General features: G+C 41.3%; 1 protein-coding gene across 3 annotated transcripts in view; it reads right to left on the reverse strand.

Annotated features, from left to right (window-relative positions):
• FRMD3 (FERM domain containing 3) overlaps nt 1–25,936 on the reverse strand; it is a 299,285-nt gene that overhangs the window by 92,004 nt on the left and 181,345 nt on the right. For all 3 annotated transcript variants that reach the window (XM_023213428.2, XM_023213427.1, XM_023213429.1), the window contains exons 4-5: nt 6,749–6,827; nt 514–611 (exon numbers count right to left, since the gene is read on the reverse strand). In XM_023213428.2, the coding sequence (XP_023069196.1) occupies nt 514–611; nt 6,749–6,827 (177 nt within the window). The remainder of the gene's footprint in view (nt 1–513; nt 612–6,748; nt 6,828–25,936) is intronic.

Consider the following 25,936-nt stretch of genomic DNA (forward strand, 5'->3'; position numbering starts at 1 on the left):
GATAGATAGATAGATAGATAGATAGATAGATAGATAGATAGATAGATAGACAGACAGACAGACAGATGTACATGAAAATGCTTCCAAGGATGACCCCTTTGTTTAACACCTATCTTCCTGGATGCAGATTCCCCCCTCAATATGTCCATTAGGCCTCTCATCTAGCATTTGGAACTGAGAACATACAATACCCACATCCCTTCAGAGCTTCTTATAAACCCACCCATTCCACATTCCAGCCCCTTTGAAAGACAGCTTCTGACTCTGACTCGTGGGATCTTGAGGGACTCTGTTTTTGCAGAGGCTCCTGTGAACATCTCAGCCCAGCCTTCCATCAGGACTCCACTGGCTCCGAAGGGAAGGTGAGTAGGGGTTCCGTTGCTATGTACCCAGTCCTACATGGTCTCCAGCCACAGACAGGCAGGATGGCCACAGGTGGGAGAAAACGGAGGCTTGAAACAGCCGGAGCTCCACAGTGCAATGGTGGTGTGGGTGAGCTGTGACCAGACTTACCTTGAACAATACAGGCACCCAGGTAGGCAGCATCAGAAAAGGAGCACAGCAGGCGGCCATGAAAAATATCCCTTTTAATCTGAAGGTACAAAAGGTACCTGCAATACAAAAGGAGAAATGGTCACCCTAACTTTTGGCTGAGGTCTGGAAGAAGTAGGATTGCTCATGCTTAGCTCCCATGGTGACCAGAGCTTTTCCCAGCTCTAGGGACTGGCTTAGACAAGCCCAACCCTTTGTAGAACAAGCAGAAGAAAGCTGAGAGGGGCCCTCTGAATTCAGAAAAGCAGAAGTGTCTGCCGAGCAGATCTTATTAGCTTCCAAAGCTGAGCAGGCTCTGCCTTTTCAAAGAGGCATGAGAAGAAATGAGGAAAACCCACAGGACCCAGCAGCCAGAGCTCCTGGCAGAAACTCCCGCACGAGGATAGCCATGACCACCGTCATCACTACCTGCATCGCAGGCACACGCTGCCCTAGCTCTGTTTCAAATGGAGAGCTGGGAGACAGACTCAATCAGTACATAAGGCCAGCTTCACCATTTCTTAGGGACAGAGAGAGACATTAATCAACCTCAGACAGTCGTAGTTATTATGAGGCCAGAAAGGCAACTAACTGATTCACAACTAGAGCTGCCATCTGTGTAGAGTCTCCGCCCTCCAGGGATGGCACCCTCAGATGCCTACTGAGACCAGGCACACGGTGGCCTATGACAAGAGCAAGTCACCTGTGCTGGTGCAAGAAGTGCTGGAAGCAGGATGGGACACAGTGGCTCCCTAGAAAGGGGGCAGCCACCACACAGCTCCAGCCTAGTGCTGCCACTAGAAAAGCAGACTAAATGTGTCCAGTTTTTCCAGAAAACTAGCAGGGTGGGAGTCAGGCAGCAGAGCAGGGTGCCAGGTTGCAATCCCTGGCTCAGGCTCATTTTGTGCCTGTCCTTTCTGTCACTCCACACCGATCAGGCTCTCTTCCAATTCCCTCATCTTCTCAAGGTTCTTTCATTCCAGGCTCAGGCCTGGGATCTGTTGTTTCTGAGCAGAGTAACTTTACAGATGTGTGCAGATTCTTTCCGTGCTTACTTTAGAGTTTAACTCTCAGAAACCAATGTTTTTTCTCTTTCTCATCTTCTTGGGGGTTTGCAGGGAGCATCTCTCAATAAGTCCCAGTTATCACCTTGTGAGGTTAATTTTATGTGTCAACTGGATTGAGCCATGGGATACCCAGATATCTGGTTCAACAGTTTTTCTGGGCAAGGGTGTTTCTGGAAGAGATTAGCATTTGACTTGGTGGACTGAGTAAAGCAGATGACCCTCCCCAGCGTGAGTGGACCTCATGCAATCCACTGAGGGACTGAATAGCACACAAAGGCAGAGGAAGCTGAATTCACTCTGCCTGATGCTTGAGCTGGGACATCAATCTTCTATCCTCAGTGCTCCTGGTTCTCAGACCTTCGACTTGGATTGGAATCTACAACATTGACTCTCTGGCTCTCAGGCCTTTGAACTACACCACTGGCTTTCCTGGGTCTCCAAGGTACAGACAGTAGGTCATGGGATACCTTGGCCTCCAGAGTCACATGGGCCAATTCCTTATAATAATTCTCATTATGTATGAAAGGGTGTGTGTGCATGTGTGCATGTGTGTGTGTGTGTGTGTAGCCTATTGGTTCTATTTCTCTGGAGAACCTCAACTAATAAACATCTCTAGCGCCCAAGTAATTTCATCTTTACTCAGCCATAGGAGGAACGACATGCGTAATCCCCGTTTTAAAGGCAAAGAAGTAGAGAATCAGAAAGCGTGATTCGTGTGCTAAGGTCACAGGGACACTGTCAACCCTAGAGCACTGGAGTTCACTGTTTCTGGGCCATTGGTTCACTGAAAGCACACTGGAGCCATTGAAGGAAGCAGTGGCTCACTGATGTTTTCCTTCACCATATCTTTGTCTAACATCGGCTTTATGCTGTGCACTGTGCTGTGTGGGCACTGGGGACATGGTGGAGGCTCAAATGACAGTCTCTGTCCCCAGTTGAGTATTAAATTTTGTGCAGAGGATAAAGGCAGTCCCTAATAAGTTTTTAATTTGGAGCTTGGTATGCATTCTGCCAAAGGAACCATATTACACTCATGCCTGTACTCTCAGCACTTCGGGAGGCTGAGGTGCGCGGATAGCCTGAGGTCAGGAATTTGAGACCAGCCTGGCTAACATGACAAAGCCTGGTCTCTACTAAAAATACAAAAATTAGCCGGATGTGGTGGCTCGTGCCTGGAATCCCAGCTACTCGGGAGGCTGAGGCAGGAGAATCGCTTGAACCCAGGAGGCAGAAGTTACAGTGAGCTGAGATCGCGCCACTGCACTCCAGCCTGGGTGACAGAGCAAGACTCCATCTCAAAAAATAAATATAAATAAATACATAAACAAATAAGTTCCAGGGGATGCTGTGGTGCAGCTCCATCAGCCACACTTTGAGTAATAAGGTTCTAAACCAGTAGGCCTCTGGATCCTACCCCAGACCCAGTGAAATCAGAATCTAGGCCCTCACCAAAACTTGGACATGAATGTTCATAATAACATTATTCACTATAGCTGGAAAGTGAAAACAGGGCAGGGCTCAGTGGCTCATGCCTGTACTCTCAGCACTTCGGGAGGCTGAGGTGGGCGGATAGCCTGAGGTCAGGAATTTGAGACCAGCCTGGCTAACAGGACAAAGCCTGGTCTCTACTAAAAATACAAAAATTAGCCGGATGTGGTGGCTCATGCCTGGAATCCCAGCTACTCGGGAGGCTGAGGCAGGAGAATGGCTTGAACCCAGGAAGCAGAGGCTGCAGTGAGCCGAGATCACGCCACTGCACTCCAGCTTGGGCGACAGAGAAAGACTCCATCTCAAAAAATAAAAATAAAAAAGGTAAAACAAGCCAAATGTCCCCCAGCTGATGAATAAATAAAAGAAATATGGTATATCCATACACTGGAATATCATCCAACCATAAAAAAAAAAAAAAAGCTGAAGATGCTACAACAGGGATAAACTTTGAAAGCATTATGCTAAAGTGAAAAGACGCCAGACCCAAAAGGCTACACATCGCATGCTTTGATTTATATGAAACAACCAGAATGGACAAATATATATAGAGAGAAAAGAGATGCGTGGTTGCCAGGAACTTGGGAGAAGAGAGAATACTGGATGACTGCTTGGGTACAAAGTTTCCTACTGGGGTGATGAAAATGTTTTGGAATCAGATCATGGTGTTAGTGGTACAAATCTGTGCACATACTAAACTGTACACTTCAATATCTACCAAAATAAACTATTTTGAAAATCCAAATTGTCTTAGAGCGGTGGTTCTCAAAATTTGGCATGCTTCAGAATTACCTGGAGGGCTTATGAAACTAGGTTGCTGAACCCAACTCCCACGGGTTTCTGATTCAGTAGGTCTTGGACAGACACCAAGAATCTGCATTTATAACAAGCTCCCAGGTAATGCTGGCGCTGCTGGCTCAGGGACCTCACTTTGAGGACCGGCCCTAGACTATTCAGAATAGCAAGGTCACACAAATGCTTTAAATGATTAAATCTTAGCCCTTTTTAAGGACTGTAAACTACCAGGCCAAATATCATGAAGTTTCTTTTCTGTGTATTGAATGTGTACATCAAACATAAAAGCATTTCTTTCTACTTTTTGATGAGTTTGGCAGTGAAAAATAGTTTCAGATAACTATTTATTGGTAAATGAGAGGCTTGGGTTCTAATGCCATAACTCAGAAATCAATTTGGCAAGAGCTTCCTGAGAAAAGAAAAGCAGCTTTCACATCAGAGTTTGGGGCTGCGCCCATATCAGTGATCTCAGGAGATAATCGAGAATTACTGTGGATTCAACATAATCCACTGAGTCTTGTAAATGGTTTCACATGAAGGATGCTCATTTTTTTTATATAATAGCTACCAAAAAATAATGCATCTCCCTTTAGTGTCATTTCCGCACAAAAAGATTAAGCAACAAAAACACATGAGGGTCTGAGTCATAAATTACTGTGCTGCCATTAATAAAACAGCATCTCTACATGGATTGGAAGATGGTTCTTCTAAAAAAAAAAAAATTAAAATCAACATACTTTTGGTAACATTCAATGTATAGAGCATTTACAAAAGCCCCAGAAATCTAAAGGATTATAAGATGATTGCCTAAATGGGGAGATAAAGGGTGAAAAATGATTTCAAATATCATCTTTTGTGGTTATTTTTATTATTTTGCATTTTTAAATTTGCCTTTTCTTAGCATTTCTTTACTCTTAAGCATGGTCATGAACATGATCTTAACTTCTCACATATTAAATTCTTCTCAAACTTTAGATTAATCTTATAATAAAATAACAATTTATCATACAAGAAAAACTAAATGCCTTCAAGATAGGAATTCAGACCATAAGTGCCTGGGGCAGTCCACAGTTTCTCAATTCATTTAGAATCCTAAGGACTATGTTGACTAAGAAAAGTCCATTTCTACTTGTGTAAGGGCAGTGGAACATCTTAGTTACCTTTGGAAACCAAAAGGGTCACGATATTCCACTATTCATACCTGAGCTATTCAGTCAAAGGTAGGAAAACGTTAGCAAATGCGATTGGGAGGGGCGAAACCAGGGTTATTAACTGAAACACTGTGCTCTTTTACTTTCAAATGGGACTTTTCTCAACAACAAAATGTCCATCCTTAATTTATATTGTGACACATACTCAATTTTTATCCTCCAGACAAAATTATAAAGAGAACAAATGACAAAAGTGAGGCATTAGGATTTGATTTGATCTTCCTAATTACACTGTTAGCACCCTGAGGGCAGGACAAATAGCGCTCTCTCTCTCCTTTCTCTCCTCTGTCTTTGGCAGCTAATTCAGTCCCTGCCCCCTGGGTAGTAACAGCAAGGAAGAACAAATTTATCAAATAAATAATTAAAATTTTCAATCCAGAATCAGACTAAGGCTATATACTGTACCATTCCATTTATATGAAGTGTCCAGAATGGGCAAATCCAGAGAGACTAAAAGTGGTTGCCAGGGGCTTGGATGGGGGCTGGGGTGGAGAATAGGGAGTGACTTCTACGGGATACATGGTTTCTTCTGAGGGTGATGAAAACTTCTAACTAGATGGTGGGAAGGGTTGTCCAACACTGTGAATGTACTGAATGCCACTGCATTATACACTTCAAAATGGTGAGATCAATTTACATCATGTGAATTTTACCTCAATAAAAAGAAAAAACCAGGCCAGATTGCAAAATCCCAACCACTGCTTATAACGTCCATTATCTATTACCTTCGTTTCCCCACACACACCCCCCTCTCCCCATTTCCCACCCCTAGCACAAACCTTACTAAATGACTGTGAGCAAATTAACAATAGAGAGCAGAACCATCTGCTCCCTCCCAAAGTCACCTCCACGCCACTAATGGTCAAGCTTACCAGAGACCCTGGATAATAACAAGGAAGCAAAATATCCAAGAACCCAAAACCTCCCCCCGCCAATGATCAGAGCCGATTACACTTGCTTTTCTGTTGCATCTATCTGTACCTAAGCAGCTTATTTTGAGAGATGATTATAGCAAGTGATTTTTGTGGTCACCAAGCCAGAGCCTCATCTAGAACTAAGGGCACAGCAACTCTTTCTCTCCCATCCTCCTGAAGTCCTGCTCACAACATGTGCCCAGGTTATTCAAGGAAGCCAATCCCCCTCAAGGTACACTGAAGCTGTAGCCCCAGCAGAAGCAGGAGAGTTGGGCTGAGAAGAGTCTGAATGGAGGGAAGCCTGCCTCCCAGTCGGTCATTCAGCAAGCAGAAGACAGGATGACAGACAGTGCATTCTGCCAGGCGATCCTTTCCCTCCCAGAAAAGCTGAGATCCAAAAGATAGACTAGGGACTGCACCGGGTATGAATTTGCCCATGTCTCAAACACAGATGCCTCCTATTTATTTTTAGCACCCCACTGTCAGATGTTTTCAGAGAACACCTCCCCCGTCATAGCCAGTGCTTTTTTTCTGCAGTTAATTACACTCTCAATGACAATTGTTTTTTAAAAAATCCCAAAACAATTCAGTGTAAGAGAAGCATTCCAAGCAAAAACGCTGAGTTCTGAGCCTGCAACACTGAAACTATCAGCTTTAGACAGGAGGCCGTGAAGCCTGCAAGACCAAAGAGGTCCTGGCTGGTTAAAGGCGCACGTTAAACATACAAACAAACAAAAAATACCTTGTGAGCTCTTCTTTAATCTTCAAGGGTTCATGTGGGTAGAATTTCACTCTAAAGCACATGGTGTATGGTGGATGAGCTGAAACATCATAAAGAAAAGGCATGAGAAAAGCAGCAAAAGACCATGGCCTCAAACACACACGGAAAAGGCAGCCGTGCAGCCTGACAGACTAGCCTGGGGAGTGGGGCCGGGAGGGGGTGATTGTTCTGAAAGAAGCAGATATGATGCCCAAGAAAACAAAGCGACAGCAACAACAAAACTCAAAGAAAATGCTTGACAGGACTCCCAGAGCAAATGTAGAACACCAGCAACCTAGTCAGTGGGCTCATTTTTCCACATCACAGCTCGCCTTCATTCCTTCGTTCTCTTCAGCACACAGCTCCAGAGAACACTTCTCTTCTGATTCTTCCCACCCTTGTGACAAATAAATTGCCCATAAGCACCATTCAAGTTGCTGGGCTCACAAAATATTTTTTTAGCCTGTGAGGTGGAAAAAAAAAATGTCACTGCATTTGACTAGCTTTCCTAAAATGATAGTGCCTCTGAATTAAAATTAAGATTTAAAAGATGGAGTCAGCCATGCACGGATCCTACTTTGCAGATTTTTAGTATTATCTATCTATCTGTAAAGGCAGTCACCTGTATGAAAATAAATACTGTTGGTCGGGCATGGCGGCTCACACCTGTAATTCCAGCACTTTGGGAGGCCGAGATGGGCAGATCACCTGAGGTCAGGAGTTCAAGACCAGCCTGACCAACATGGAGAACCTGTCTCTACTAAAAATGCAAAAAAAAATTAGCTAGGCGTGGTGGCACATGCCTGTAATCCCAGTTACTCAGGAGGCTGAGGCAGGAGAATCGCTTGAACCCAGGAGGTAGAGGTTGCAGTGAGCCGAGATTGCACCATTGCACTCCAGCCTGGGCAGCAAGAGTGAAACTCCATCTCAAAAAAGAAAAGAAAAGAAAAAAGAAAGAAAAGAAAAGAAAAGAAAAAAGAAAACACTTCTATAACTTTCTGGTTTCCCTGAAGGGAAAACCCTATGCAGGCTGCAATTCTGGTTGAGGTTCATGATTCTGGAGTGTTCTAATTCGCATCAAATATCCAGAACTCATCCAGCTAATGGGGATTCTACAGGACTTCCAAGACCTTCAATTATAAGATCACTACCGATTTGCAATATTACTCTGATAAATGCATATGAATGTAGTGAGATGCATTCAGATTTCAGTTAACATATAAGATGAACATCTTAAAATCAAGGAAATAAGATAGTTAGCATCACTATTTCCAGGGATCGGACATACCACTTATTTGCTTCTGTATCAGTAAAGCTACTTGGGATCAGCTCTCAGTCTGCAACCAAATGTGAATATGAAACAATATCCTGTTTTACCCAAATTCCTCTTTCAAGATACGCAAGAGTTAAACTGCCATCCAGCTCTATCCTGTCTGGACTACTCCACATGCAGACAAATCCTTTACATAGAAAGAACCACAGGGTTCTTGAATATGAATGTGTAATAAGAATAATTTAATATGAAAAACAATTATTAAAAATGATTTGATAGCATCTAAATTACAAAAAGGAGAGCATCATCTTGCTGATGATGTCAGCAGAGAAAAACTGATCACACACACACAAACACACACACACACGTTGGAACTCTTTTAATTCAACGCCCTACTTCCCTACCAACAACTAGCAAAATTCTTAACTGAGATGAGTGCTCCTAACCTGATCCTATGTTCCCTAGATTTAAGAAAAGAACCTTGTTTTTCCTGAAGCACTAGGAGAAAACAGATACCTTCTACATAGCAAAGAAAAAGCTTAGAAAAATACATCATTCATCTTTAACGATATCTAGAAATTCATTTGTAATACAAAATAATTTATCTTTAAACATTTCCCAGCTTTGTTTTAAGTTTGTTTAAAGTACTGTCTTTAATAGAGATAGATAGAGATAGGTAGATAGATGATAGATAGATAGATAGATAGATAGATAGATAGATAGATAGATAGATAGATAGACAGACAGACAAGCCATCCTACTTCATTCTTTACTTTGTTTCTAATCCTGCCCCATCTGTCTCAGGTTCCTACCCAACTTCATCCCACCTCAAACTCTCCAACCCATGTTAACAACTTTCATCTATATTCTTCCCCTCCTTTTGCCATCCTCACACAAATATATGCCAACTGATTATATTATATATGTGGAGAGATTTTTAATTTGTTCTAATAAAATAAGATCATACTGTACATGTTTCTCTCGCTTTTCTCACTTAACGCTATATCCTGCCCATCCCTCCAGACCTCATTAGGTAGAGATCTAACTTAATGTCTATAGTAACTACAGAATAGTTCATATTATGAATACACACCAGAATGTACTCAGTTATTCCCTTTTAATTGTCATTTGGGTTGTTTTTACACTTTTGCAATTTAAACTACTCTACATCAAACCATATGCATACATCAAACCTTGTGCATAGATCACTATGTGCTTGTATTTTTATTTCTATAATATAGACTCTTAAAAGTTGAATTGTTGGATCAATAGGTATGGGAAAATGTTTTAAAGAGAGCAGAAAAATAAAGTCACCTGACTAGCAGCAATTTATAAAAAGGAAGATCACAGAAAATGGCCCCAAATGAGAGCTGTCCTTTCTCTTCTACCTGGGTAGCATTAACTTCTTAACTTCTTCTTAACTTCTTAGCCTAAGTTGGCTTCAGTAAGCATTGGAGCTCCTCAGATACAAATAGTGACTCACACTTGTTCCAAAGGATCAGGTAGTGAAGCCCAGAACTGCTCCCCAGTGCTCTCCTTGACTATGTCTGAGTGCCTTCCCAACCAGTTCTCCTCACTCCAAGCTCTGAGGCTCTGGGAAGATCTAGTGCTTCTCCCATATACATGAAGAATCCTTCCATCATCTGAAGATGGCACTTATGGTCCTTCTGAGTCTTCTCTAAAATAAACATCCCAGTCCTCTTCATTTGAAGCAGTTCTGAGTGGCCTTCCCCGGTCGGCCCCTCCACCCTGAGTAGATTCTTGTCTGCTCTATGCTTCCTCAAGCTGAGGTTGCCAGCCTCATTCTGAACGTAATTGTTGTCTCTTTTCAATGGTCTCCTCTTAGTGTTGATTCACCCTGAGTTTACAATAGGCCCACAGTCTTAATTCTTTCCATATTTGCTGTTGCTAAGTCACACAAACAAGCCACTACATTCCTGACATCTCCCTCCATTTACTGGGATATGATCACAGGAGAAATCAATACAAGGTGCTTGAGATATGCTCACTATTGAACCCCTTGTCAGAGAAGAGATGAGAGCTGGCAGCAGGAATAAACAAGAGGAGGCACTTTTCAAGTTTAACATTTTCTATTTTTTTCTACCATTATATATGCCCTATTGTGTTTTTCTCTCATATCTGGCCAACATCATTGACCCCATGTCACTAATAAAAGGAGAGTTTCCCTATAAGTTGGAAGGACCCCTCAGTTCTGTCACAGTGATCCAGGAGTAGCCCCAGGGACCTGAACTGATTAGGTCAATCTCTTCACCCAGGCCTGATGAGGCCACTGTGTTGGGGTTGGTGGCGGCGGGGCAGCACTTTTTCCTTAAGAAACTTACTTAAGATTCTACCAATAGATGCAAAAATTGTGTTATTATTTTATAAAGTAGTACTGCTAAAGAATGTTCCTTCACAGCGTTGGAACAGGCTAAAAAGATAAATAGTTTCCCCCAAAATGCTGATCTAGTTACGAATGACAAGATGCATGAGGGTGTAGAATAATATGTCTTGTTCAGCTTTGTATCCCCAGAGCTGATTATTGATAACAGGTTGATTCTCTGAGTGTGTGGATAAATGAATTAGTGAATGATAAACCCCAGGCTCTGAGGCAGATGTCTGGAGGAACACTGAGGCCCTGCCATCACATCCATCCCTTGGTCCCTCTGACAGAATCAAAATACAGATCTAGAAAAGTTTGTCATCTGGATCACTACAGTAATTCCTATGATTTACATTTTGAAAGCCTCTTTTCTCAGCTTCTGTTCTTCTCACTCAATATCTGGAATAAAATTCAGGAACTCTGGAGTTGGTTACAATAGCCACTTCTAGAGGGAGAATTGATTAATTCAATCAACAATGATCTCTTGTTATAGGTAACAGATACAGTTTTAGATGTTGTACAAACATTCATTGCACAAATGTTAGCAGCTGTCAACAGACAAAAATTCTGTCTTTTTTTTTTCTTGAGACAGAATTTGGCTCTTGTTGCCCAGTCTGAGAGTGCAATGGCTCCATCTCAGCTCACTGCAACCTCTGACTCCTGAGTTCAAGCAATTCTGCTGCCTCAGCCTCCCGAGTAGCTGAGAATACAGGCACCCACCACAATGCCCAGCTATTTTTTTGTAATTTTAGTAGACACAAGGTTTCACTGTGTTGGCCAGGCTGGTTTCGAACTCCTGACCTCAGGTGATACACCTGCTTAGCTTCCCAAAGTGCTGGGATGACAGGCATGAGCCACCTTGCCTGGCCAAAAAGTCTGTCTTATGGAATCAACCTAAGCGCCCATCAATGGTGGATTGAATAAAGAAAATGTGGTATGTATACACCACGGAATACTATGCAGCCATAAAAAAGAACAAAATCACATCCTTTGTAGCAACATGAATGTAGCTGGAAGCCATTATCCTAGGCAAATCAACACAGGAATGGAAAAACAAATGCCGCATGTTCTCACTTAGAAGTGGGAGCTAAACATTGGGTACTCATGGACATAAAGATGGAAACAATAGACACTGGGGACTACTAGAAGAAGAAAGTAAAGGGGGCAAGTGTTGAAAAACTAACTATTGGGTACTACACTTAATACCTGAGTAACAGGATCATTCATACCCCAAACCTCAGCATCATGAAAAATATCCAGCTAATAAACCTGTACATGTAACCCCTGAATCCAAAATAAAAGTTACAAAGAAATTCTGTCTTCATGGAGGACATATTCAGTAGGGGTAAACAGTTATAAAAATAAAAATAAATATGTGAAATACCAGGACTTTAGAAGGTCATATGTGCTATGGAAAAGAATAAAGCCAAGAAGGTGTAACAGATGAGAGAAGACTGCCACCCCTGCTCCCTCTTCCCATACCCACTCCAATCAAACCCATGAAGTATGTGCAATTCTTTTTACTACCTTGCAAAAAAATAAAACACTCAAAAATCAAATCATTTAAAATTGTAAGTCATTGAACAAGGAGGTTGGGGGTCACCTTTAACCCCAAGTGTTGTGGCAATGGTTTGGGGTCAGAAGCCCAGCATTTGAGCACTGTGGTGCACCCACACCAGCTGTATGACTGCTGGAAAAGGAGCATTCTCAGGCGCAACATGGAAGCCCCCATTCACTCCCTTGGACATGTCCAAAGTCCTGAATCCTCTTGTACAGTGATGACTAATCCCTTCTCCAAGCTGCTAAGTGTCTACGCAATCCAGCTTCCATGTGTTCTTATTCTTAAACTACAGGGAAAGGGGAATGACGTAAAGAAAGATCCTTATCTGTGCCAAACATTTGGTGCAGAATCAGTAGAGGAAATGTCTGATGAAGGAGCTATCTGCGCAAACCCACAGCCTGCATTGGAGCCCTCTCCCAACAGTATCATCATGAACAGCCACTGTGCATCTTTACTAGACTGGGCAGCATGGCCACCCTGCGGGAGAAGACGTCCTGGCCCTGTCTAATGTGGTACTCAGGCTTCAACTCCCTTGACAGGGGTACACAGGGCAGTGAAAACTCCAAATCCCCCGGAGAATGAGCCCCTGAGTTTTGAAGAGGATGTCCAACAGTGATCTTTTCTCTTTCCTGCTCTGCAGAGGTCACAGTGCCAGGCATCATGTCTACCTTTCAGATGTGTTTGGGTGGATCCAAATGGCTCCTGGCACATGCACACAGGGCATTATCTAAATGTGAGATTGTGTTTTGTTGAGATAAACACTCCTACAAGAAGAAGAGAAGGAAAGTGGGAGGTGGAAATCGGAGGGAGGGGATGGGGAAGACTGAATTGAACTCAACTCAACAGCTGAAAAGCATTAACTCAGCCATGTAAGTGCTAAAAACAGAGCATACCACCAGAGTAGCAGAGAAGGGGAAAAAATAGTGAAATCCACTTTTAAATGCCAAGAGCTTGTAATTGCACTGAGAACAGCAGGGCTCCTCTCTCACAGCCAACTGATACCTGCCAGACAAGGGCTGGGGAGCCAAGTGTTTCCTCCGGGCAGCTCAGTGGCCCCTTTTGTGTCAGCAGATCCCAGGGTAGCATCATTTTGCTGATTTCATAACACTGAGAACATGGAGAGAGGTACAGCTGTTTATAAAACAGAGACAGAATTTCTCATCTCCACATTGAGCCATTGCCCAGAAATGGAGTTGAGGATAGGAAACAATTGATCAGGATCCTCGGTGAAAGGGAAAGGGGGACTTTCTTTCTATTTCTGACCAAAAACCTCAGTCAAATCTTTTAAAGATCAGATAGGATTTTTTGAGAGAGAAACATCACTTAGCAGCTTTTTTTTTTAAACCAAACATTTTCCTCCAGTCATCATAAAGAATCATGGGGAAATCAGAAGCATAATTTCAGAAATATACATACAAACTCACAATATTTCTCATATACACTCTGATTTACAGCTAGGAAAAATCTCCCCAATTTCTTTTTTAACATTTTTTTTTTTTAATTTCGATAGGTTTTTGGGAAACAGGTGGTGTTTGGTTACATGAATAAGTTCTTTAGTGATGATTTCTGAGATTTTGGTGCACCCATTACCCAAGCAGTATATATTGTACCCAATGTGTAGTCTGTTATCCCTCATCACTCCCCACCATTTGTCCTGAGTCCCCAAAGTCCATCACATCGTTTTTATGCCTTATAGCTTAGCTCATAGCTTAGCTCCCACATATGAGTGATAGCATGCGATGTTTGGTTTTCCATTCCTGAATTACTCAGAGTCTTCAATTCCTGCAAATGCCATTAATTCATTCCTTTTTATGGCTGAGTAGTATTCCATGGTGTGTGTGTGTGTGTGTGTGTGTGTGTGTGTGTGTGTGTGTATGTGTGTGTGTGTATATATATATATATATATTACATTTTCTTTATCCACTCATTGACTGATGAGCATTTGGGCTGGTTCCATATTTTTGCAATTGCAAATTTTACTGCCATAAACATGCATGTTCAAGACTCTCTTTCATATAATGACTTCTTTTTCTCTGGGTACTGGATGCCCAGTAGTGAAATTGTTGGATCAAATGGTAGATCTACTTTTAGTTCTTTAAGGAATCTCCACACTGTTTTCCACAGTGGCTGTACTAGTCTACAACCCCACAAACAGTGTAAAAGTGTTCCCTTTTCACCACACCCACACCAACATTGATTTTTTTTTTTTTTTTTTAATTATGGCCATTCTTGCAGTAGTAACGTATCACATTGTGGTTTTGATTTACATTTCTCTGATCATTAGTGATGTTGAGCATTTTCTCATATGTGTGTTGGCCATTTGTATATCTGCTTTTGAGAATTGTCTATTCATGTCCTTAGCCCACTCTTTGATGGGATTGTTTGTTTTTTTCTTGCTGATTTGTTTGAGTTCTTTGTAGATTCTAGATATTAGTCCTTTGTCAAATGTATAGATTGTGAAGATTTTCTCCCAATCTGTGGGTTGTCTGTTAACTCCACTGATTATTTATTTTCTGTGCAGAAGTTTTTCAGCTTAATTAAGTCCCATATATTGATGTTTGTTTTTGTTGCATTTGCTTTTGGGTTTTTGGTCATGAAGTCTTTGCCTAAGCCAATGTCTAGAAGTGTTTATCCAATGTCATCTTCTAGAATCTTAATGGTTTCAGGTCTTAGATTTAAGTCTTTGATCCATCTTGAGTTGATTTTGTATAAGATGAGAGATGAGGATCCAGTTTCATTCTTCTATATGTGGCTTGCCAATTATCCCAGCTCCATTTGTTGAATAGGGTGTCCTTTCCCCACTTCACGTTTTTGTTTGCTTTGTTGATCAGTTGGCTGTAAGTATTTGGCTTTATTTCTTGGTTTTCTATTCTGTTCCATTGGTCTATGTGCCTGTTTTTATACCAGTACCATGCTGTTTGGTGACTATGATCTTATAGTATTTAGTTTGAAGTCGGGTAATGTGATGCCTCCAGATTTTTTCTTTTTGCATAGTGTTGCTTTGTCTGTATGAGCCGTTTTTCGGTTCCATATGGTTTTTGGAATTGTTTTCTCTAGTTCTGTGAAGAATGATGGTAGTATTTTGATGGGGATTACATTGAATTTGTAGATTGCCTTTAGCGGTATGGTCATTTTCACAATATTGACTCTATCCATCCATGAGCATGGGATGTGTTTCTGTTTGTGCTGTCTATGATGTCTTTCAGCAGTGTTTTGTAGTTTCCCTTGTAGAGGTCTTTCACCTCCTTGGTTAGGTATATTCTTAAGTGGTTTTTTTTTTTTTTTTTTTTTTGCAGCTCTTGTGAAAGGGATTGAGTTCTTGATTTTATTCTCAGCTTGGTCACTGTTGCCTATATTCCTGTTGTGCACATGCCACGCACAGTGATGCTAATGGTTTCAAATGTGCTGCATTCAATAATGAAATGGTTCAAAAGCACAAACTACCTCTGCACATATGCAAAATGACGCTTGAGCACCTAAAGGGCAGAACATTGCTCACTCATTCTCCAACTGTGACTCTAGAAATATGTGTAAATAAGCCAGCCACAGAGATTGCAGGCTACATTCACGACTGCTCTCTTCTACATGGAAATGATTATAATCATTAAACAACAACTGTTACTATCAGCTTCATCAGCAACAGTGATGATCCTTCCCCCACTCTTACTGAAATGATAATCACTGTGTTTCCCCAGCTTCCAAAGCAGAGACAGGTTTTTAGAATCATGTTTAATTCATCTTCCTCTTGTTACAGTTCCCTCCTGTGCTTTTATCACACACAGGAATGCCCACACACGTAGGCACTGACTAGAGTCACTCAGAGGACTCTCTTAGGGGAGATTGGAATGCTGAGTGGTTGTCTCACAAATCCTTAGTCTCTGAATTCTCTGTCTGCCTATGCCTGCTCAGGAGAAGCTTGAAAAGAGACTTTGGGGTCCAACACTTCTAACCTCAAGTTTGTCATTTGAACAAATTGCTGTGTCCAAACTTAAAACTCTCTGCCTCCATTTCCTCAGTTGTAAAATGGGAATCATAATGGAACCAACCACAGAGAGCAGGGCATCAAACTTTCTCTGCAAAAGGCTAGAGAATAAATATTTTCAACTTTGGAAGCCTCAAGTTTTCCATCTCAATGACTCCACCCAGTTGTTGTAGTAGAGAAGCAGCCACCACCGATACATAAATAAATGTGTATAGCTGTGCTCCAATAAAACACTGAAGTTTGAATTTATGTGATTTTTGTATGCCACAAAAATCTTATATATCTTTTGATTTTTTTCAACCATTTAAAAATGTAAAACCTATTCCTAGACCAAAGGCCATATGAACATAGGTGGTGACAAGGTGTGGCCTGCAACCTGTTGTAGAGACCGGGATGAGGATAACGTGCGTTCATGACTGCAGAGCGCTCTGCAGCCTGCTGAGACCTGTGGACTGAGTGCATAGGAGTTATTGTTACTCTAAAATGCAGGGAAGAAATCAACATGGTTAAAGTCAAGTCCTTCAATGTTACCTTGCCTTTTACCTTGGTTGAAAGAGTGAGGGGGCACTGTCATCTCCCAGGCAGGAGTGAGGAAGAAGTGGGCATGAGACAGGTGTGTATATGAAGAGATATTTGGCAGCCTTGGCATCTAAAGGACAGCTTTGCTGCCTGAGCCAAGCGTACAGTGACCTAAACATTTTAGCCATAAGGTTAGCAAGAACATATGAAACTGAAGGCAAGAGACCCAGGAACCTCTTTGCTGCTGATGTTGTACAGCTAGCCAGACCCTTGGAGTCATGTTGGTAGGTGTAAATCAATATGTAGAAATAACAACTGTAACAGCAAAGTTCAACTACTTATATAACTTGGTATTGAGATTTTATACTACAAAGTCGCATCCAAAAATCAGGTACTATAAAGGCTCTCTCACCAAAGGGAGACATGAACAAAGCCTTCCTACCCACTTTCCCCACACTTGAACCACCTCTAGTACTCACATACGGAGCATGGAACCCCATGCCCATCATGGTTATCATTCAGATGCTCATGCTGCCAACATGTGTAGTTTTGAGTTGTGTGGGCCTTTAAGAAAGAATGCGGGCATTCCTGAAGGAGGAAGGAAGCCCCTGGAAGTACTGCCCCAGAGATATAAGGACTTCCCCCAGGAGAGGCTCCCTACTCCTTCTGCTTCCTCCACTACCCCTGTCACACTACCCTCCTTCCCATGAGGAGTGCTAGGTACTCCCTGAAACCCCTGCACACACTACTGCATCCAACCAAAATGATGGCAGTGTTGCCACCAATCATCGCATAAGCATAAAGTTAAGAATTAGAAATCTATGGCTTGTCAAATGTGTACACCATTTAGAACTGCATGCTATAAAATTAAGGCTTTTGTCATTACTATTGTTACTGTCCTCTCCTTCCATATTGGGAAACAAAGAATGAGCACATCATGGGAACTATTTTTAGCCTCAAATTGCATTAACTTTCCAGGAGAAGGATCAAATATAAAAATTTTGATGAAACGATTGAACTTGGGAGAATAACAGATACCTGGCCCAACCTAATGAGCTGTCTCTCGAATAAGGTAAACAGGTGTCCAAAGCTGGAGACCCTCCATGGCTGAAACAAGAATCATAGCTGCTCTTCCTGGAAAGAAACTCTGGGGAGAAGAAAACTGGGAAGAACAAAGGCATCCAAAACTAAACCATAGTACTTAGGGACTTTGTACTTTTTTATTTATGTAATGAGCTGTGTTCAGTTGTATGTTTTGCTTTTTTTTGTAAAGAAAATGGCATTTGAACGTCCACCTCTGCTCTAAAAAGAGCATCTTAATCCTACTGAGAAAGCATTTATTATGAATCCATAACATGCATAATCTTTTATACAAAGCCATGGAGCAGGTGAAGAAATTTTCCAAACCCAATGCTGGAGATTATGATTAGACAAGTATGGGTACACAAATGAGGATGATGGGATAGGCTGCCCCTCATTCTGGAGGCAGGGTTTCAGCCACAACAGGGATTGGAAGAAATGAATTGTGCAAAGCTTTACTGTCAAAAGCATGTGACCAAGGTCAGCAAAAAAGAACAATGTACGCAAAGGGGGCTGGAGGTAGTAAGCTAAAGAAAGAGGCTAAAGAAACATGCTGAGGAGTACAGGAGGTCTAAAAAACCCATATCCACCTAGAACCTCGGAATGGAACCCTATTTGGAAATAGAGTCTTTGTAAATGTAATTGACTAATTAATTACAATGAAGTCATACTAGGTTAGGGTGGTCACTAAATCCATTGACTGATATCTTTATAAGAGAAAGGAGAGTGAGACTTTGACACAGGGCACAGAGAAACATAAGGAGACCCCATGTGAAGATGGAGGCAGAGTGTAGAGTGAGGCAGCTACAAGCCAAGGAAGGCCAAGGACTGCAGGGAACCAGCAGAAGCCAGAAGAAGCAAGAAGCATTCTTCCCCACGCCTTCAGAGGGAGCGTGGCCCTGCTGACACCTTAGTTTCAGACTTCTGGCCTCCAGAACTGTAAGCAAATAGATTTCTATTGTTTTAAGCCACCCATTCTGTGATACTTTCTTATGGATGCCCAAAGAAACTAACACACTGAGCAAGGGGAAAACTGGAAGGACAAATAGAGTTGAGAGTCAAGCATCCAAGCTGGCCTCATGAGTATTGAGACCTGTGGCTTTACACCACAGCAAAATCAACGCTCTTGGATCTCTCTCTCTCCCTCTCTCTCTCTCTCTCTCTCTATCTATCTATCTCTATCTCAATTTCCTACTGACAAAAAATCATTCATTAGCAAGAGAGCTCTTTGTTGGATTAGCCCCAAGGGGGATGTTGGAACGCTAAGGAATGAGACATAAACATGAAGTATCAAGACTATCACCATCAGAGTCAGGAATTCCATGCCAGCCCAGGTTTCCAGGGAGTGCCATCACAACTGCTGAGCACCATTGTCATCAGCCAGCAGCAACTTGACTCAGTACTGCTGTTATGGCTGAATTGTATGCATGTGTTATGCAGAGGCTGGGGGTCCTCCCTACCCTGATTTGCATGCAGAAGCCATTTCCAAGCACCCCTGCCCCTTCAGGGTGCTTGGCAGCAGCACAGTCTCTGGTAAATAGGGCAAGAATAGGATCTTAACTACCTTGCTATGCTAATCAGGTCTCAGACAGGCACCAGGCAGGATTAAGTGGAGAGCTTGTTTAGAAGAGTAAGTGAGCTTTCTTTCATCTCAGTCTCTATTTCTATAGAACATGCTTAATGCATATGCACCCTACTTCCTTCTTCCTTCCTTCCTTTCTTCCTTTTTCCTTCCTTCCTTCCCTCCTTCCTTCCTTCCCTCCCTCCTTCCTTCTTTACTTCCTCCCTTTCTTCCCTCCCTCCTTCCTTCCTTCTTTACTTCCTTCCCTCCTTCCTCCCTTCCTTTCTTGTTTTGCATACAGATTTCTCTCCTTTTGTTTATTTTATTTTCATTACCAAATCATATCAGAATATATTCTCATGGTAAAAGATATGAGTGTAACATAACTATATATAATAAAATGCGAAAGCCTCATGTCCCTATATTCCACTCTGTTCCCCAGAGGTAACCACAGTTAAGTATACATCTTTCCAGTCCTTCTTCCATGCACTATATAGTCACACAAAATAATTCTACTTTTATATAAAAGTATCATTCTTCATGTGGCATTTTAATCTGATTTTTAAACTCAACAATATATCTAATAAGCCTTTCCATGTCAATAATACATGTCTGCCTGTTTTTTTAAATGACTATGTATACACACATAATTTATCCTTGCAAAACTTACTGGCATTTTTATTGCTTTCTCCATGTTATAAGTAATGCTGTAATAAACATCCTTACATAATATGCACCTGTGAGTGAATACATTTTGCTATAGATAGATTTGTAGAAATTGATTTGCTGGACCAAGAGACATAGGCATTTTTAATCTTGAAAGATACAACCAGATTACCCTCCAAAGCGGCTTTATCAGTTTATACACTCTCACCAGAAGTGGTACCCTCATCCTCATCAACTGGATATTATCAATAATTACAATTTTCTCAGTATAGGAAATAAAAATATCTTATTCTAATTTGCATTTCCTTCGTAGCTAATGATATTGAGCATCTGTTTGTGAGCTTCTTGGTCATTTATTTTTATTCCTTGTCTGAGTCTTTTGCATATTTTTATATTGAGTGGTTCATCTGTTGGTTTGTAGCATCATACATAATACATTCTGCATATTTCTACTCATTATATGTTTGGCAAATGTTCTTCCTGTTATATTCCCTGTGGTTTAATTTGCTTTACAGTCATTCATTCAACAAACATTTACTAAGAATCTACTCTGGTTGGGTGCGGTGGCTTACGCCTGTAATCCCAGCACTTTGGCAGACTGAGGCGGGGGCGTCATGAGGTCAAGAGATCGAGACCATCCTGGTCAACATGGTGAAAATTCATCTCTACTAAAAATACAAAAAATAGCTGGGCGTGGTGACATGCATCTGTAGTCCCAGCTACTCAGGAAGCTGAGGCAGGAGAATTGCTTGACCCGGGAGGCGGAGGTTGCAGTGAGCCGAGATCATACCACTGCACTCCAGCCTGGGCGACAGAGCGAGAAAAAAAAAAAAATTCTACTCTGCAAATAAAGTATTCTAGTTCAAAAGTTTAGCTTTTGCACAAATTTGTCAGGATTTTGCTTCACTGTTTCTGGGTTTCATATTTTCCTCAGGAAGCCCTGGGCTACACCATGATTATAAAACATATTCTTAAATTTTTACCTAAAACTTTTATAGATTGGTAAACATATTTGGCTTTTGAGCACATCTAGAATTAATCCTGTGAATTGTGTGAGCAATGTCCTTTTTCCCAACCCCAAACAGGTGAAAAGACAATTCAAAAATCATGCCTTAAAAGAATGCCTTGAATAAAAATTTATCTGTCCCTTGTATAAAATACAATCTTTACCATAACCCATATTCCATAAATAATGGATTGGTGTGGGGACTGGGAACTGCTTTTTTTCTGTTCCACTGATTATTTTCCCATTTCTGGCTCTATATCTTAATTACTATATGTGTCTCTTACTATGTCTCCTTAAATTGCTATAGCTCACATGCCTTGATTTACTATCCAACAGAATAAGGACCCACCAGTGGTCTTTTTATGTATTTATAGGATAGCACTGAACATGTTGCCTTTGCAAATGAGTCTTAAGAACATTGTTAAATGCCGTAAAGAATCTCACTGAATTTTTAATTTGAGAACCATTGAATGTACATATTAATTTATGAAGAACTGACTTTATTAAGAATATTAACCAAAATATGAGATGTCTTCATTTTTTGAGCTTTTTATCTACTCTACAACAATGCTACAATAGGATTTCACAGTTTTAGTCATGCCAATCTGGCATGAATCTGTTAACATTTATTTATAAGACCTTTATTTTTACTTGTTACTGTTATTGTAAATAATAGCACTTTTCCCCCATCACATTGGAAAAACAGTTAGCACTTGTGCATAAGACAGCTATTGTTTTAGGATATTAATCTCATATCCAAAGAGAAAAGGCATTTGTTGTGGGTAGGGCATGGCTAGGGAAGGAAAGTGGAGAGCCTGGAGAGAGTTACAGAGGACAAAACCAAGTTTAGGACACCATTTGGATCTCTGAGAAGGATCCAGCATCCCTCAATACTACCGGCTTGGCTGAACAGAGTGAGGTGTAAGGGGCAAGATAAAAGGGACCCCAGGGTAGTTGTGGGAAACTCTTCTGTGCGGAACTCTGAAAATTTTACTGAAATTTTTGTACTGAAGAAATGGTGGCATGGTGTGTTTAGGCAGAGAGGAAGCCTAAGACAGCGTACACGAGTTTCTCTGAGGCTGAGTAGTTCCTGCCTGTCCAAGAGGTGAATACAGATGTGCGGAGTGCCAATGAGAAAGAGACTTGGAGTGCAGGCCACAAGAGGACAGCGTCTAGAGACTTGCATCCTGAGGCCATGGCAGGAACCACTGACCTCAGCAGCACACACCAACCCCACTCAAAAGTCAGGTGGGACCGGTTTCATCCAGAGAGGATGCAGTGGGGAAAGATGCCAACAACCTGAGACACACCGAGGAAGACTTGGGGAATGTACATGAGAGACAGGTCACCCTCACTACCCAGACAGTACATAAGTTTCTCTCGCCTCATGATGCCATTCTGGGGTGGAGAGAAAGGAAAAAGCTCTTCATATGGAAGAAAACAAAAGCCAGTATGGAGTATGGGTTTTCAAGCAATTACATTTAAATTATGTATTGACTGAGCAGTTTTCTGAAAGTTATCAAATTCTACACTAGCAGATCCTAGGCCAGGCTCTGTGGCTCTCGCCTGTAATCCCAGCACTTTGGGAGGCTGAGGCAGGCGGATCACCTGAGTTCAGGAGTTCAAGACTAGTCTGGCCAACATGATGAAACTCCATCTCTACTAAAAATACAAAAAAATTATGCAGGCATCGTGGCAGGTGCCTGTAATCCCAGCTACTCAGGAGGCTGAGGCAGGAGAATTGCTTGAACCCAGGAGGAGGTTGCAGTGAGCTGAGATTGTGCCATTGTACTCCACCATGGGCGACAAGAGTGAATCTCTGTCTCAAAAAACGAAAACAAAAAGTAAACTGGCAAATCCTGAGTTACCCTAAAGTGACAAGATTAAATGCTTTGCCCTCAAAGAAAGAAGAAAATCACAAGCAAGTTGAATTCAGTCATAGGAAAGCAATATTGCATTTCCGCACATGAGTCATAGTGTGTAACTGTAAAATTTTTTTCATGCTAATATAATTGAACAGCTACAAAAATCCTGTAGAACGTACATTATCTGTCCTCTTGATGTGTGCCACTTCATGTATACACATTGGGCCACATTCCACAGTTATGTAGTCAAGGCTAAAAACTCTAAGTTATAGCAGGGTGTAGTGGCATATGCCTGTAATCCCAGCTACTCAGGAGGCTGAGGCACAAGAATCGCTTGAACTCAGGAGGCGGAGGTTGCAGTGAGCCAAGATCATGCCACTGCACTCCAGCCTGGGTGACAGAGTGAAACTCTGTCTCAAAAAAAAAAAAAAAAAAAAAAATTCTTAGTGAGAAGTCACTGTCATGTTGCATAGCAACATCCCTTCATGAAAAGCAAGGACTCTGCAAAACCAAACATTCAAAAATATGCAATTCAGTTAACACTTTGTTTGAAGGCAAACTGTTATCTGAATACTCTTAAAGAAACAAAAAATGGATCAACATCTCAGTCCACATTTGTACCTATGGACATGGCAATGGCATAGAAAAATGAGAAGGGTATTCCCTCAGCACTGCCCAATCATGAAGCCCACCTGCATTTTTACCTAATAGGAAAGCAGTAATTAAAAGTTTGATTTTAAGGTTCTAATTCCAGGTAGAATGGGTTAATTGCACCCCACTCCATCTCTTTCACTGAATGCAGCTATAAAACCCAGCAGAATACATGCAGCAAGTATTCAAGGGCTCTGAAAAGTAAATAGTAGCAAGCAGATTGGAAAGGAAGATGAGAAGGCAAAGGACCCTGCTAAACTAGTGGTAAATTCACCAGGATTTTCCCTCCAGTATCCTCTGGACAGAAGCCAGGAGACACCTGAAAGTGGGCATCAGCTCCTAAAAAGAATACTCCAGAAGATGCTCCTAATTTTGTCTTGAGGAATAGAAAAGGAAGTGCTGGCTGCAACAGTAGGAACAGCAAATGTGCTGGAGATTTCTTTTCTGGAAAATCTTAAGTCTAATTTCTTTAATAGTTATAAGACTGCTCAAGTTATATATTTTATTTTGGGTGAGTTTTGCTAAATCATGGCTTTTGAGGAAGAGCTCTATTTCATCTAAGCAATCAAATTTCTGTGCCTAGAGTTGTTCTGTGGGATCTGTAGTAATGTCCCTTCTTTTGTTCCTGATATTGGTAATTTGTGTCTTCTCCCTCTTTTTTTTATCTCCTCCATTTTGCTAAAAATTCATCAGTTTCCTTGATATTTTCAAAGACTAGCTTCTACTTTTGTTGTGTTCTTCTATTATATATTGATAAACACAGCAACTTGGATGAATCTCAGAGCTATTATCCTGAGTAAAAGTTGATCTCAAAAATTACATCCTGTATGATTCCATTTACATTATATATTCAAAAAAGAAAACTATACTGGCATGAAACAGACCAGTAGTTGTGAGTGGTTGGAAGGCAGTGATGTCATCACAAAGGCATAGCACAGGCAGGTTTTTGGGTGATGAAAACAAGGACGCTGTCGGGTATCCTGTCTATGTTGGTGGTCGTGAAAATCTATATGAGTAAAGGCTCACAGAACTGCACACAAAAATAAAGAAATAAAGTCAATTTTACCATATGTTAATTAATTTTTTACTTTATTTATTATTATTATTATTTTTGAGACAGAGTCTCGCTATGTCACCCAGGCTGGAGTGCAGTGGCACAATCTCAGCTCACTGCAAGCACCGCCTTCCATGTTCACGCTATTCTCCTGCCTCAGCCTCCCGAGTAGCTGGGGCTGCAGGCTACGTTAATTTAAAGATTAAAATATTAGCATCTCTTCTAAGTTCAGAGGAGAAATAAGACTTCAATTTAAGAAACATCTTAATGTAAAAATGTATACCAAATTAAGTAACTGTGTAATTAATTAGCTTTTCAATTAAACAGACATTTCTCTTCCTTCATAAACTTGAAAAATAAATTTATCCCTATTTTCAACAAGTTTTGGGGAAACAAGCATTCTCAGGCAATATTTGTGGGAGACAGATTGTGTCATTTGTGTCATTCAATTTTTTGTAACATTTTGTGTCATTAGATTTAAATGGCTATAAGCTCCTTGACTAGACATTTATCACCAAGGAAATTTGAAATGTATGTATCTTTAGATCTACTTATTCTATTTCTAGGATTTCTTTTTTTTTTTTTTTTTTCTTTTTGAGACAGAGTTTGTACTTGTTGCCCAGGCTGGAGTGCAGTGGCGCAGTCTCAGCTCACTGCAACCTCCGACTCCCTGGTTCAAGCGATTCTCCTGCCTCTGCCTCCCAAATAGCTGGGGTTATAGGTACGTGCCACCATGCCCAGATAAGTTTTGTATTATTAGTAGAGCCAGGGTTTCACCATGTTGGCCAGGATGGTCTCGATCTCCTGACCTCGTGATCCACCTGCCTCGGCCTCCCAAAGTGCTGGGATTACAGGCATGAGCCACCACACCTGGCCCATTTCTAGGAATTTTTAGCACAGATGTACTTTCACAAGATGCAATGCTGTATACAGCATGTTTATTGCAGTATAATTTACAATAGCAAAATACCAGAAACCACCAAAACCACCTTGATCTCCATTAATAAATACATTATAGGCCAGGCGCAGTGGCTCACACTTGTAATCTCAGTTCTTTGGGAGGCCAAAGTGGGTGGATCACCTGAGATCAGGAGTTCAAGGCCAGCGTGGCCAATATGGCGAAACCCTGTCTCTACTAAAAGTACAAAAATTAGCTGGGTATGGTGGCACGTGCCTGTAATCCCAGCTACTCAGAGAGACTGAGGCAGGAGAACAGCGTTAACCAGGGAGGCAGAGGTTGCAGTGAGCCAAGATCATGCAACTGCACTCCAGCCTGGGCTACAGAGTGAGACTCTGTCTCTAAACAAATAAATAATATACATGCATACAATTAACTCAGAAAACCATTTTTTAAATGAGGCCAATCATTAATTACTGATATTTTTAAATTTCTAAAATTAATCAAGAAAAAATAACAAGATGAAGAACAATATACAGAGATTGATCTCATTGCTGTTTATCAAAGGACATATATGTTGGGGGATTGTATACATTCATAGAAATTCTTGGAAGGATCTACAAAATATTGTTTGCAATTGTTATTTCTTTGGGGTGAGCTTGATATAGGGG

Source organism: Piliocolobus tephrosceles, chromosome 14, assembly GCF_002776525.5.
Source record: "Piliocolobus tephrosceles isolate RC106 chromosome 14, ASM277652v3, whole genome shotgun sequence".
Lineage (NCBI taxonomy): Eukaryota > Metazoa > Chordata > Mammalia > Primates > Cercopithecidae > Piliocolobus > Piliocolobus tephrosceles.